The 16192-nt window shown below is 40.1% G+C and overlaps 1 protein-coding gene across 2 annotated transcripts in view; it reads right to left on the bottom strand.

The window, feature by feature from the left end:
* Window positions 1-16192, bottom strand: part of FAT3 (FAT atypical cadherin 3) — a 717192-nt gene that overhangs the window by 380342 nt on the left and 320658 nt on the right. For both annotated transcript variants that reach the window (XM_033205378.1, XM_033205380.1), the window contains exon 3: window positions 13263-13577. In XM_033205378.1, coding sequence (XP_033061269.1) covers window positions 13263-13577 — 315 coding nt within the window. The remainder of the gene's footprint in view (window positions 1-13262; window positions 13578-16192) is intronic.

The raw sequence follows: 16192 nt of genomic DNA, 5'->3' as shown, positions 1-16192 counted from the left end.
CCTATCAGAGTTTGTCTGTTGTCTGTCTGTCTGTCTGTCAGTTGCTTCATGCACAAAGGCACCCTACAGTTCTCAGGTTTATAACTCCACAATTCCACCATGGCCAGAAATTATCTCTGAATCCCAATAACAAATTCCTGGAAAACAGAATCCTGGAGCCAGTGTCTACCCCAATCTAATTGGCTGAGACAAGGAGGGAAAGACTGGGGGTCAGTACACACAGGAAAGGAGGCTGCTATGGGGTATACGGATACCATCAGAGTTATTTCTAGCAAGATATCTTCTCTGTGAGGTTTCACACCTGCTGCTCCTTTTCACTACACCCTCGAAACTGTCTTATTCTCTCATGTTCAGCTCTTCTCCAAGTCACCAAGACCTGAGTAACTGCATTTCTATCATCTCTCCCATCAGTCTCCTTTTTCCCTTCACTTCAATGCCACTCTCATACATAGACTCAAAGACTGTCAGAGATAGATACGGTCTCAGGGACCTCAATGGCAAATAAATGTCATTTCCCAAAACCAGCTCCCACTCAGGGTTAGGTTGAAATGGATGCAAAGCGTGGGCAGGGTATGAAAGGCCATTATAATCGATTAATGATGTCTGCGTGGGAGTAGGAAATGCTGTAGCAGTATACACAGCAGGTATTGATGGTTTTCATTGTTGCTCAAACTCTTTGATTTCTAGGCGAGGATTCTGTGGCCGATAGAAATGAAGTAAACTTGTTCACTGTTAATAATAGTGATAGGGTCTGGACTAAAATCTGGATAAGCTACGACTACCAGTGCGCTTTCCAAGGCATCATATAAGTTTACTCTTGGGAAGTTGAAATATTGAAGATAGGGAGAGAGGTTTCTAGGAGTCTGAGAGAGAGTCCCTTGTTTACCTCCATCACAGTCCACTTATCAGGCACAACTTAATTTAGAGAACCACATATATAAAAATCAACAGATGGTCACAGTCTTACAAGATGAAATATAATTAACCCAGGTAAAGTGTTGTTCGTAATTTGAAAACGCCAACTGCCTAAGGCCTTAATCATACAATGTGGACATTGAATTAGCTAAAACAAACTCCGTCCATGTGCAGATAATATTTAACATTTACTGAGAGTATACTACATGCACAATACCCTTTAAAATACTTTACATATCTTAACTCATTTAATGTTAATGGCAAGCCAGTTCATTAGTTGCTATAATTATTCACTTTCACAGAGTAAACTGAAGCTCAGAGAAGTTACTTGCTCAACATCACGTGGCCAAGAAGCTGGGATCAAAATGCAGAGTCTCATGTCCAAGCTCATGAGTACTACTCCATCTAGTTTCTTTCCCTCTGAAGGTTATCATGAAGCCTAACTATGACTATGTACAGCAAAGTAGAAAGCAAATGTGTCTTTCTACTACAGAGCAACAGCAACAGGACTGCTATCAATAACTCAACAAGGGTTGGTCTTATAATTTTATTGTTAAAGTTCCATATGCTTTCCCAGAATAATCTACCTCAATATTAATAAAGTTTATGGATTTTTAAAAGACTTACACACTTTTATAAGAACATCAAGAAGCTAAGAACAAAATCATTCGAAGATGACAAAAAAGGACAAGATCAGAATATAAAGTGGTAGCAATACTAAAACTGGACTTTAAGTTCTCACAATCAATAGATAAACTACTCTTCAAACTATAGAAACAATTCAGATAGCAACTTCAATGCTTTTTTTAAAAAAGGTGCTTTCAGAAAATTTATTTAAAAGACTGAGAAATGGCAAAATGAATGAAACTGATGAGATCCTGATTTATGAAGCATACTGAATGCCAGTCAATAGTAACTTCTATGTGACCTCATGGCCTTCTATAAAAACACTCTTGCAAGAAATGATGGTGTTATCCATGAGTTATCTTTCAGAAGTCTTGAAATGACTATAGTAATGCAATGACTTAGAAGTCTCTCGTCCAACTTCTACCCTTTTAGAACAACCCAGATAGTTAAATTCAACTAGATCATAAGTACTACAACATAAACAACAAACAAAAAACTATCTAGCTAAAACCAAGCTTGAGTGGTTCAAAAACTGCTGAAGTTCTTACCATTTTGCCTAGCGAAAAGAGTACTGCACTAGGAGTCAGTGATCCTTGATTCTGCCATGGGGTCTTCCTCCCTCCTTTAGAAGAACCTCACCCTTCACAGCTATTCTCTGAATTGTACTCACATTAGCTTCCTAGGGCTGCTGTAACTAAGCACCACAAACTGGGTAGCTTAAAAGAACAGATATTTATTCTCATAGAGTTCCAAAGGCTGAAAGTTCACAATCAGGTTGTCAGCAGATCCATGGTCCCTATCAGGACTCTAGGGGAGCATCCTGCCCTGTTTTTTTTTTTTTTTTTTTTTTCCTGGATTCTGGTGGTTTCTGGCAATCCTTGGAATTCCTTGGCTTGTGGCACCATCACTCCAATCTCTGCTTCTAACTCCAGTCTCTGCCTCCATCTTCTCATGGCTGTTGTTGGGGCCTCCAACACAATAACCCCAAATACAGCACCTTGGCATACTGAGTATTTTAAGCTAAAGGAAACTGAGAAAACTACAGAAGCACAAAGATATCTCTGACCTTACCCTCTTATCTCTTTTAAAGGCCTTCATGTGACAGGTGTCCTGCCTTATACTCAGAGGGAAGGAATGTTACACAAAGAGGCCAAGAGGAATCTATACAAAGAGGCCTTGCTACATTTCCCCAGTTTATTACCATTAGGATATATGCTCAGGGTCCAATCATACTTCTATACAACTGTCCATTTTTCATCAAACCTAAACATAAAAATAACACGGTTTTCCCTTGGCTTTGGGTTTTCATTTCTGAAGACTCCTCTGTCTTATGTGGCTTCAAATACATTTGTATGTTTTTCTCTTGTTAACCTGCCTTTTGTTACAGGTACTTCCGGCATGAATCTTGTGTTAGGTGAGGAAAATGTTACTTTTTCTCTGCAAGTTGTCTTCCCTCTGGGTCTGTGTCTCTATGTTCAAATTTCTCTCTGTTTATGAGTACACCAGTAACTGAATTAGGGCCCATGCTCATCCAGTATGAACTTATTTCAACTTGATGACATCTACAAAGACCTTACTTACCAAATAAAGTCACATTCAGAAGTATGGGCTTGGAGTTGTGTATCGTTTGGGGGAACGAGTCAACCCCTAACACACCTATAAAACAAAGAGTGTGTGCTCAATCATCTGAAAGACTTTCTCCACCAAGTTCTAGGATCATTAATGTATTTATTGAGTTTGTTCATGTTTTTCAAATTCAATAGCATTTATTTTTAGCATTAAGTCCATCAATCAGACCAATCCTAGCTCTGCACTGACCAGCTGGGTGACCCTGGTCAAACTACTTTTGTGCCCAGAGCCCAGAGTTCTTTTCCAGGACTGTGGTGATTGCTGAATGAGCTAATACATGAACATGTTGGCATGGCTCGAGACAGTGAGTAGATAGGTGCTCTGGGTTAAGGCTCCTCTTTCCACCATCCCTTCATACCTGACAGACACACAGCCCAGCAGTATCTAGGAGTCTCCCTAACAATGGCATCCAAGAAAGGAGAGAGGCGGGCAGTGGTTTCAATTAAAATTCACTGTTTCCCACAGAACAGAAGAAAGTAATAAAGCAATGCAGTAAATTGCTGCTGTGGAAATAATGCCCAGATAGAAGAAATAAAAGAGAAATTTATGACCTTAATCAATCTTTTTCTTTTTTTTTTTTAACACATAAATACAGCTCCATCATCTGCTCTATTTACGTGACTCTATCACCCTCCGAAATAATTCTCAGTAATTTCCAACAGCAGCTACACCATGCAGCTGAGCCCCAGGGTAAGGCTAGCTATCTAGAAATACCACCTCCACCACTACCTTTTCTCAGTGGATCAGCAGGACATGAAGCAGCATGGAACAAGGAACAACACAATTCTCCTCCTAGAATGAACTATAGCTCTTGGAAGTACCTCTGAGCTGCCCCTGCCTGGGGGAAGGTCCCAGCCAGGTCAAGAGCTTTATTTCTCTTATGCTCTTATCATTTAGTTTATGACTGCTCATTCCTCTCTTCTTTTTATTAAAGCTCCCTATCCCTGCCTGTAATTCAGTTTTATAAAGAAACAGCATCTAGAAATCATATTCCAAGTAACAATCCTGTTAACTCGAAGATCCAAATCTGCTTCTCATAAATGGGGTAAAATACATGCTGTTGCCCTGTCCTTTGGAATCTAACTTAATTGGAGAGTCAAATTACTTCCTATCACTGATAGCGGCACTAGTTTGCACTTAGCCCAAGTATTCACAATCCCGTGACGTATTGGAAGATGGGAATCCAGTGCGTGGCTCAGGGGCTGTGTGTAGTGGCTTATGCCTGCAATCCCAGCACATGGGAAGATGGGAGGATTGCTTGAAGCCAGGAGATCAATAATAGCCTGGGCAACAGAGTGAGACCCCATTTCTAAAATAATAATAATAGTATTAATAATAATAACTGGGTACGGTTGCACATACCTGTAGTCCCAGCTACTCAGGAGGCTAAGGGAATTGCTTGAGTCCAGGAGTTTGAAGCTGTACTAAGCTATGATCATGCTACTGCACTCCAGCCTGGGCAACAGCAGGAGACTCTGTCTCTTAAAAAACAGATAGTGGTCTGGGACACTGGTCCAAGTCCTTATGCATCGGCAGTTCCCTGGGGCTTGTAAATGGGCACTGCATACTTAACAGGGATGCCCACACCTTAAAGAGCCTTAATCTACGTACATGACTGCAGAATCCCTGTCTGAGGTCACAAGGATTTTTCTTCCCCTCTTTTCATCTAGGATTCATCTAATGTAGATTGTTTCATTCCAGTGATGAAACAATCCACATATTGATCCGTCAGAAGGCTGGCATTAACAAGGAGCAGGATTTGGAGCTGCTTAAGCATTTCAAGGGAAGAAACCCTGAAACTCAAATTAATCCCTTCATGCTGTTTTCTGGAGAAGGCTGTTCAAAATGGGCTCTGATGAGAATTTTCTTACCAGCCAAATCCTCTCCAAATACTAAGAGGTGAGAAAATGGTTACTTAATTCACATGTATTCTGTTTGAAGTTTTGTTATTATTATTATTTTTCTCTAATAGATTCTATTTCAAGTATTCATAGAGCCTTTAAAACACAAAGAACGCAGAGTCAGAGGGAAGTGAGAGGCAGCTTTGGATCTTCTCTTTTTAATTTTTAAAAACTTGTAACAAAAGGCAGGTTAACAATAGAAAAACATACAAATGTATTTAACTGAAGTTACATATGACAGAAGATTCTTCAGAAATGAAAACCCCAAGCCAAGGGAAAACTGTGTATTTTTTTGTTCAGGTTTGATAAAAATGGTCAGTTTTGTAGAAGTATGATTGGACAAGGAGGGTACGTCCAAATGGTAATAAACCGGGAGAAACTTAGCAAAGCCTCTTTGTGTGACATTCCTTTCCTCTAGGTATTTCATTTTATTATTAATAATATTTATGTGTACATACATATACACACATATTACATATAATAGTTATAGTTAACAATGCCATCACATCTCAATAGCCAGTCATTCATTTTGCACAGGGTGCTTTGCTAGGGGCCATGTGGAATGGGGTTCTGTAAAGTATTCCACATTAGTGCAGTGGTTCTCAATGGGGGCAGTTCCTCCCATCCCCAGAATGTATGATAATGTCTGGTGATATCTTGGTTTTCACAGCTGAAGCAAGGGGTGATCCTGGCATCTAGTAGAGGCTAGGAATACTGCTGAACATCTTCTATAATATATAGAACAGTTCCCCACGATGAAGAATCATCTGACCCAAAACGTCCACAATACTGAGGTTGAGAAACTCTGAAATTGGTACTTACATTCACAGTAAGTATAAAAAAAAAATGAAGCTACATGAAGGCAGAGCGAGTCCACACTGTGGACTTAATTTCCAACAGCAGCTACACAAAGCAGCCGAGCCCCAGGGGAAGGCTGGTTATCTGGGAATACCACCCCCATCGCTACCTGTTCTCAGTGGGTTAGTAGGACATGAAGCAGCATGGAACACAGAGCAACAGGATTATTCTCCCAGAATGAACTGTAGTTCCAGGAAGTACCTCTGAGCTGCCTCTGCCCAGGATAAGGTCCCAGCCAGGGCAAAAGCATCATTTCTCTTATGCTATATAATATAGCACGCTCTCCCATGCCAGATGGCCCACCCTGACCCAGCCCTCTACATCCTTGGAACCCCATGACCCCCACCCTCAACCCACAGTTGTGAGCTGATCAAGTGGGGAGCTGCACAGCTTCCCTGGGGACATAATGACAATGCAGAAAAGTTCCCTTTGTCCTTGTTCATGTGGAGCACATTCACGTGGATGCAAAGGTCACCGCTGAATTTAAATAACCCCCGTGATAAATCTGCATGAGCCCGATTTGTTCTACTGGACTTGTTGGATTAAATGAACACAATTTAATGTTCTATAGGACAAGGGCTCCTTTCATGGCTGAAAGAAGGAGCAAGGGTGATTTACAGTTTCATACATACTCATTCGCTACATTATCTGCCTTGTGCCTGTAGTTATGAATATCAACTCACCATCCGGCGGCCATTTCTACCCGTTCAGGAGAATTTAGCTTTTCATTAGGAGGGGCTCTGCCATCCGGAAAGAAACAAAGAATAAAAAACAACAACAGATTTCCACAGTGTTCACTGAAAAACAAGCACCAGTATTTGGATCCTTGTCCCTCACCTTTTTTTCTTCTTTAAATCCCTATATTTTTAAATAAAGTAAGGTTTCCTCCTCTTTTCCTACAAAGGGTGGTTTTCTAAGCAGATTACCACCACACGGAACTGTGCATAAACACAAGGCTTAACTTACCTAAGATACCAAATTATTTCTGAACATCTGTATCTTATGAGCTAACACTTTTTATAATGATATATTAAAATAATGTTTGTTGATTCATTAAAGTAGGTCTGAACTCCACTTAATAATAAATTCTGCTTGATCCTATCCATTTGGAAATAATACAAGTGTATCCAAACATGATATGACCCAGGTTTTTTATTAACTACAAGTCTTAGGAATCCATGGGATATTTTGCTCATGGATAGTTAAAGAGACAGGATTTTCATTTTTCCCCGCTTGATAAAAGAGACAGTATAAGCATGGATATGGGAGTTGATTTTTGGGAGTGGGTTAGTGAATTAACTCTGAAACCCCAGCCCTGTAAGATGTTGGGGTAACTCATAAAGTTGGCTATCTTGTCTTCAGGTGTCTCTGGGCACCTTGTTACCTCCCCTCTTTTGTTTCCCATAGAGCCTTGCTAATCAGTCTCTCAGGAGAGCAACATCAGCATCACCTAGAAACTTGTTAGAAATGCAAATAATCAAGCTCTAGCCTAAGACTCTATAGTCTAGCAAGCTCACCAGGTGATAATTTTCAGGTTGAAGTGCGGTCTGGATTTCTCTCCCTGTTACCCCCTCTCTTATCCACTATGTTGTATACCATACACCAAAAGGCAAGCTGCTGTTACATGCAGTTGGTTAAAAAACTAAAGACATCCAATATTTTAATAAGCGATCTCCTCCAATTTTAACAGAGAAAGGACATAGCTATTCTGGGAGTAATCAAGAGTTAAAGGTAGAATTTGAGGTATTCTTATAGCACACACACTTTTGAAGAGGGTTTCTTCCTCCTAAGTCATCTAAAGTGGGGGTAGCTAGTCTACCTACACATAAACTATGCTTTACTCAGGTTTATTTCAAGATGCTCACAGAAAGCAAAAGAAAGCTGAACTTCACCTCTACTCAAATACAAGCTGAACTTCACCTCTACTCAAATACATGCCAGCAAACGGAGCATGGGTCAAAGGGAGACAGAGCAACTGCAGAAAGAAACTTAGAAATTTCTTGCCCTGGACAGTGAACCATCAAAAGATCTGGAATAAGCAACGATCACTTTCACAGGCAGACTTTCAATGCAGCATATGCTAATCCTGGATCTACGTTTTACAGACACAAAAGAAAGAATAAAGGGGTCTCTTTTATATATGTGTTTTCCCCTTTAAAATAATTCCTTTGAGAAGTAGGCCCCTCAGAAGGAAGATTGGAAAAAACAAAAAACAAAACAAAACACACACACACACACACACACACACACACACACACACACACAAAGACCCTTTAAAATTTAACTGTTATCAAACTCAGAAACAAAAGAAAAGAGATGTGCATATTTGTTACTTCTAAAATCTTACCACATTCCAAAAAACAACACTCTTTAAAATTTAACTGTTATCAAACTCAGAAACAAAAGAAAAGAGATGTGCGTATTTGTTACTCCTAATATCTTACCACATTCCTGATATTTATGATTCTTAAAATTCGCTTTCTCATAATATCATGCCTCTCAAGCTATCCGGTAAGCTTCACTTGTTTATATTCCCTGTATAGTTGTCTGGCCTCCCTCTCTGCAGGTCAGTCCATTCTTCAGGCCCCCTTCAGGTCTGCAAAGTGCCCCCGTTACCCAGCTCTGCTCTGACATGTTACACTCTTTATAGCTTATAGTCCACAGAGTTCAACGGTTTTTTTTTTTTTTTTTGCTTTTGTTTTTGTTTTTAAATAAATTGCCTTAAATGGTTGCCTTATATCATACGTATGATGGTTCTCTTTTTCCTATGAGGCTAAATTCCCTGAATGCAGGAAGTATCTTCCAATGTATTTCTGTTATGTCTCCCACACTGCTGACACCTGGGGTCTAGATCAACAGCGGTACAACATGCACTTTATAAAACTGAGTTGAAGATTTCAGTGCTACCTAGCAATTGCTAAGGTAAGATGTGGCTGCATTTCAGAAACACCTTCCTCAGGACAGGGGGGTCCAGAAGCAGTGTGCTTGTGGCTTACATAGACTTTTTTCTAGTGGGAAATACGGGATGATGATTATGATCACAACAGTTAACATTTACTGAGTTCTCTACTAAACACTGGTATCTCGGCCCTGTACTAAGTGGTTTCCACGGTGTAGACATGACTAAAATAAACCTTCCAAAGCCCTAGAAGAAATTTCCACCCCTGTTCCCCAATTCAGCCTAGATGACCAATGAGGGCCAGCCTGGACTCCCTCAAAAGAACTGGAAGGAAGCAACATTCCTGCTCACCCAAAAAGGCAAGTGAACACCAGCCTGCTGGTATCTCCACCTCAGACACGGAGGTAGGCTGCATTTGATTGAATTTAACTGCTTGACCTGGAATTAAGCAAGAGTTCTCTCTACCAGCCAGAAAATACCACACAGCATTACAGCTTTTGTTTTCCTTAAGCCACAGGAATTACTAAAGAAAGTCCACAAACTACTGATTCTATGTGATTCTAGATGTGGTAGAAAAAAACCCAGTTATTTGTGTAGAGAACAGATGTTCAATAAGGAAATCTCTCTCCATTTGGGGGTTGGGAATATCTGTTACCTGCTACAAGCTGTAGATCATAAGTATTGACATTATTTGCATTGGTCTTAATCATTTTAGTCTTTATTCTGTAGCACATTGCCAAAACAAAACCAAATTCTAAAAATTCCAACTCTTCGGCAGAGGAGGAAATGAAAGCTTAGTTTACTAGAGTCAACATCCATTTACTAGAGTCAACATCCATTTGAGAAAAAATCTAAATCATAAACCTTTCCTAAATATACTGGTTAGTATGCCTCTATGTATGTATGTACGTATGTATGTATGTATCTATCTATCTATCTATCTAATCTATCTATCTACACACTGGTTAGCTACATGTCCAGCTTCGTTACTGAAAAATGTTATATTGATGTAACTATTTCAGACAAATGACTTCAGACAGTCAGGAAGAAATGCCAAAAATTAAGGCTTCTATTAGAGAGTTCCTTGAGCTGTCTGAAGGCTGCCTCCCAGGCAGCATGATACTTAGAGCAACACCATTAACAAGAATTTCACCAGGCCTGGAATTCTGTGAATCTCATTAGAAATAGGCATAGCATGACTCTTACAGAGCTTTGTGGTTTACCAACAGCCTTCAAACACATCATGATGATATTCAGACTTCATGAGCAACCCTTGCAGAGTAAGCAAGGTCATTCTCATTTTCCAGATAAGCAAGTGAGGTCCGAACAGATTAAATGAATGTAAGTAACTACAGTAAAGTAGTTAGAATGGGGTATCAGCTTTTGTTGTGGGATACCAAGCACTGTGCAAAGGATTTCAGGTGAGGAATCCTATATTCCTTGCAACTATTTTTACTCACTAAAAACTACATTTAAGAGAGGTTCGATAATTTGCCCAAGGTCATGAAGCTGGTAAATTCATGAAGCTGGTGAAAACTGTCCAATACAGTCTGTTTCCCCACCCCCTGTGTTCTATGGTGTTGCCTAGTTAGAAAGCATAGAGCAAGCATTTGAAACTCAAGACTTCTAACCCCAAATGTGACTTCCTCCATGAAGTCCTCCCTGACCATCACTCCCACCAACCCTATATTTAGAGCAGCTCCCCTACTGGAATCATTTATTGAACTCTTTTGCTATATCATAAGTATTTGTTAAGTTCACATAAGTTTGGGTCCCTAAAGGCTCGGACCGTATCTTAAGTTTATAACCCTCTTTATTAGATCTTACTTGAAAAATAATAGGTACAATAAATGGTTGGTGATTGAATAAATGGATAAAAAGAGCAGTATTTTCTTATCACATGTCTGGAAACTACAAGGTATGTTATATATTTATTTAGACAATTAGATAAGTTAGACAAAAATGTCACTCCTGGCAAAAACGAGTTTTAAAAATCTATGGCAAGAAGAGAGAAATTATGAACCTGCTTAAGGATCTTATTAGCAACGTAGGCTGAACAGTGATAAAATAGGGCTTTCTGAAAAATTACGTTCAAACTTTGAATGCACATGTTCTTCTCTGAACTTCACATCCAACCCAAATTCTTCCCTCTTCCCTGTGACAGTTATTTTTTCTTTTTTCTTTCTTTCTTTTTTGTTGAGACAGAGTCTTGCTCTGTCACCCAGGCTGGAGTGCAGTGGTGCGATCTCTGCTCACGGCAAGCTCCGCCTCCTGGGTTCCTGCCATTCTCCTGCCTCAGCCTCCCGAGTAGCTGGGACTACAGGCGCCCGCCACCATGCCCGGCTAATTTTTTGTATTTTTAGTAGAGACGGGGTTTCACCGTGTTAGCAAGGACGGTCTCGATCTCCTGACCTCGTGATCCGCCCGCCTCGGCCTCCCAAAGTGCTGGGATTACAGGCGTGAGCCACAGTTATTTTTTCTATTCAGTCCTAAGTAAAGGAAGACAACAGTGAAAACTTCCCTTTTGCAGTTTCTTTAAAAAAAAAAAAAAAGTGCTGGGCACACTATTAATGACTCAAGTAGCAATGGGATCAAGATGGAAGAAGCAGAATGTGACTAGGGTATTTCAGACTCCACTGGGTTATGAAATGTGAAGATATCTGTGGCCTCAACTTCTTTACTGTGACATTGTTTTTTGCTTTTGTTTTTTTGTTTTTTTTTTTTGTTTTTTTTTGAGACGGAGTCTCGCTCTGCTGCCCAAGCTGGAGTGCAGTGGCCAGTGGCCGGATCTCAGCTCACTGCAAGCTCCGCCTCCCAGGTTCACGCCATTCTCCTGCCTCACCTCCCGAGTAGCTGGGACTACAGGCGCCTGCCACCTCGCCCGGCTAGTTTTTTTTTGGTATGTTTTAGTAGAGACGGGGTTTCACCGTGTTCGCCAGGATGGTCTCGATCTCCTGACCTCGTGATCCGCCTGTCTCGGCCTCCCAAAGTGCTGGGATTACAGGCTTGAGCCACCGCGCCCGGCCTGTTTTTTGCTTTTGTTCTCTCTCTCTGTCCACCCCAACCCTCACTCTTAAATTTGCAAAGTGATTGAATTCATTTCGCTGTGGCTATGTTCTAAGGAGCTCTTTGCCATACCAAAAAGTAAATCAGAAGGGCTTCCCAGGAAAGTAGGAGGCCTGTTCCCCAGATGCATGGAGAATTTTATCCACTTAATGGGGCTCTGGAAGGTTGGGCCAAGGCTCCAAATCTGAGTCCTCTCCTGCAAGTACAAGCAGTCCTCAACAGATACTGGTAGTTAGTACTCTCTTTGTCTTATAGTAAAATACAAGTCAAATCCCGATTCAACACTGTTAGAATGCAAAAGTCTGCTTAACTAAATGATTGATCCACTCATAATTAGAGAAAATCAATACTTTTTTTTCTTAAACCCTGACATTCTCTTTCATTATATTAATGGGAATCTGACACTTATAAAATACTTGAGGTCAGCTACATGTTTCTGTTTAACAAACATAGGCAGGAGAAACAACCATCAACTAGATTAGTAGTTTATTAGGAGAGCTGAGTTTGTCCACACCAACAAATCTCAACTGAGCCTAACTTTTTGACCAGTATCAACTCACTTGCGCAGGGTGAAATTAACTTAAATTATTCTAAATTTCAATGAATTAAAACCCCATCCATCACAACTCTTACTATTTTACTCCTTTGTTCAGACCTAAAGGAGGCAAATCACAAAAAAGCAATGAACCTCTCAGATCTGCAAAGAAATTTTCCAATGTACATACCTGTCTCAGAATGCATTCAGCCAAATGCACACCTGCGACTGATCCTTAGGCCTTTCTTATCCTTACTCAATCAATTAAGTTTTCATTACAATCTCTAAAAACGTTTTGAGCAAAAGACTAGAAAATTGAAATTATACATATTTTATGTAAAAATTGAGACACTGGAAGTTCTTTTAAATATGGATGCTTCCCTGATGGGTAGTACAGGAATTGCAAAAACATCTGGAATTTAAGGTGAAGGCTTTAAGGAGATCAGCAAGGGAGAAGTGTCTAGAGGTAGGGGCATCACAAAGCCAGCTTGCCCATAGAATCCAGCAGAGGCCAGGTTACTCTTTTTCAAGAAACAGAAGGAAGCAGCTGGCTCTCTGAGTGGACTGGGAACCACATTTTATTATTATGAGTAAAGCAAATCTAAGGCCTTCTGTGAAAACCTGATTTTGATTAGCTAACTCCCGCTCAATGTCAAGTGAAATTAAAACATACCAAAGAGACAGAAGTGGCACTCACCTTTACAGAAACTATTCTCAGAAAGGAAGAGGTTATTCTTTAGAAAATAAAGTAAATGAGCACAGCAAGGGTCAGGCTGATGAATTTAAAAGGTGGACTACGAACTAAAAAGAAGTCATATAAGCATTCCCTTACCTGTTTTGATATTGATGGCAAAAAAATTCTGAGGATTTCCACTTGTAATCCTGTATGTCAGTTTTTCATTGGAACTGGAGTCAGGATCTTCAGCCTGGATCTGAATGACAGATATGTCTTTTGGAGAGTTTTCCATGACAACAGGATAATATATAGGTTCGGAAGTCAGCGGGGCATTGTCATTCACATCTTCAACTTCAATGTAGACCTCAATGGTGGAGTAGAGTGGAACAACGCCCCTGTCTGTGGCATACACTGTTAGCCAGTATGATCCCGTTGTCTCCCGATCAAGAATGTCTGCGGCAGTGATGACCCCTAAGAGAAAAAAGAGAAAGTGTGACTGTCACAGCAAAAGGTAAGACATTAAATAAATAATCTCGAATTCCAAAGGACTGCACTAAATAATCCTGGTATATGAAAAACACCCAAATCCATAACATAAGGTTAAATTAAGATATTCTTTACATAAGAAAATGATTTTCAGCAGGACCATATTAAATAGTTCTTCTACTGTTTATAGAGTATTAATTACATTCACAAATACTTTATTTGAATTTTGGAGATAGATATCTCTCAAACAGACATGCGCACAGATGTACACACACAGAAGAGATGATATAGGGGAATGAGAAGAGGTTGGGCCAGGGGTCAAAGCACTTCCCATGTTTCATGGGAAATCAGTGTAGGATCAGGTCAATATCTCCATTTGACCTGATATTGAATTGACTTCTTATGCAATAAAAAGCTCTCCTAGGGTGAATTATTTTATATATTCATTTACAGAAAGAAGAAAAACCTTTCAAATATTCTTTTTTTGCCTGTTAGAGTAGAAAATATTTTGCCTGCAAAGATATAACCCTCCTTCATACTCTTTCCCTGAAAATCAAATGTCACAGCCATGCCAACATAATCAGAGAAGAAGTCATATCAACACATGTTCCAAACGAGTTCCATCCCCCTTAAGAACTCTACAGAGGGCCCTAATAAACTCTGAGCCACTTTGAGATGCTCATGGACAATCATTTTAAATTAGGAGCACAAAATGCCCAATCTTTCCTATTTCATGGTTGAAACAAGTGCCAACCAGGAAATCAGATGTCTGCCTAAAAAGCCAGAGAAAACACAGTGTTCTTGTCTATCTTTACAACACTTACCCAATCACCAGGCTACAGAAACTTACCACAGGGACAGGATCATGAGCCCATCGTGATGGGAAAACTCTGGGATCACTGTATAAAAACTGTAAAAGTAGTCAGGAGGCTCATAGAAAGCGTGAAATTCATGTAAATCCTTATACTATAAAAGACATTGTGAAAGGAGTCAAGAAACAGTTCTCCAGCTCTGCCCTAAATTCTCTATCCTCTGTATTCCTGTTAAACTTTTGTCTAAATAAGGCATATAACTTAGCCTATAGACCCTGCATAAGCAAACTGCCAAGTACAGCAACTGGGAGAGAGGAGGGCATCTGTCCAGAAACAGTTATGCTGGAATACTCAAAGTTTCCTCAAACTCAAGACAGATAAAATATTTAAAGGGTGATAACCTCATTGATGTTGAAATTTCAGCTGCAATGTTAATTCACCAAAGAACTCTGCAAAGTGGTGGGCCGTGGGACAAAAGTTAATCTTAAATATTCTCAGTGGAAATATGTAAAACAATTGGGTCCTGTAGAATATGGTTGATATCTGGTAGTTAGAAGAGAAATGCCAGTCTGTCATTAGAGGAATAGGTACTAGATAACAGAATAGGAAGAAAATGAGGAGAAGTAAAAGCAACCACAACAACAACAACAAAAAACTATTATAAACACAGTGATGTGTGCTCATTGATTGAATGAATAAAGATAGCATTATAAACTGGGTTGACACTGCCATCTGTAAGACCACCAGGATGACTATACAGTGGAAAGGAGAACTCTATTGGCAGCCGATATCGGTTTGCAAACTGGGAAGAGATATTGTCCGGTGTGTGCTGAAGGTGCTCTCTTTTCCAAGAGGGGAAGGCCAGGTTGGTTTTATTCCTCACAGGGCCCATAGTACACAGTGCAGTCATACATATTCAGCAGATTTGGGAGAAACATCATACATATTTATGAGAAGAGCTGAGCGTATTCGCAGTGGGCAAACATACTTGCAATATACATTCTATGTTCACTTTGGCGCAGGATTTTAGCATTAAAATGAGGTGGAATTTGGCTCTTTACATCAAAAGATGAACGATAGGACACAAAGACAATTTGTGTGCAGACTTCATAAGCCAGCTGATACTGGCTTAAGTCTGCAGTAGCTTATTAGAAAGCAATGTTTGTGAGACAAATCCTCGTTTAACCAGAGTTTTAGTGGTCTGGGTTGTAAATCAAAGTTAGGACAATTTGCCTGGTAGCTCTTATTGTTAGAGAGTCTAGTAGGAGTGTGGTTTTTCCTGTAGGAATTTAGAAATCTGCCATGCCAGCTGGGCCCTGAACCGTCAATCCAGATGTTACTGTTTTCTAACCTTAGGGTTCATCTTAGTTGATAAAGGACCATCTATCTATTTTGGTCTCTCAGACAGAGTCAATTGTCAACATGACATTAAGGAACAGACAAGGAAGGCTCTGAGGGTTGGATACCTGGCCAGGTGTGAGCACATCTGTCAGTACAAGACACCAGCACATTATAGACACCATGGACAGTTTTGTGGAACTATCATAGCAGACAGTGCCATGAGCTGCCCCTCAGGTAAACTGGAGCTCTGCAAGTCAGAGAAAAGATATGTGACAGGGAACTAAGCAGTCTCTGGGATGGAAACTAAGAGTAGAAAGGTGTGAGCTGCGGTGAGGGATACAGGTCACAAAAAAAAAAGATGTTCTGCAGGCTCCGTGAGACACCTCTTCACTGCCATGAGACCTGTCCATTCAATTTACAGGCATTCACTGGACCCTGTGCTGCCAT

The sequence above is a fragment of the Trachypithecus francoisi genome, unplaced genomic scaffold (assembly GCF_009764315.1).
Source record: "Trachypithecus francoisi isolate TF-2019V2 unplaced genomic scaffold, Tfra_2.0 Lachesis_group8, whole genome shotgun sequence".
Classification (NCBI taxonomy): Eukaryota; Metazoa; Chordata; class Mammalia; order Primates; family Cercopithecidae; genus Trachypithecus; species Trachypithecus francoisi.
The sequence above is the reverse complement of the archived record's forward strand: the minus strand, read 5'-3'. Positions and strand labels throughout refer to the sequence as shown.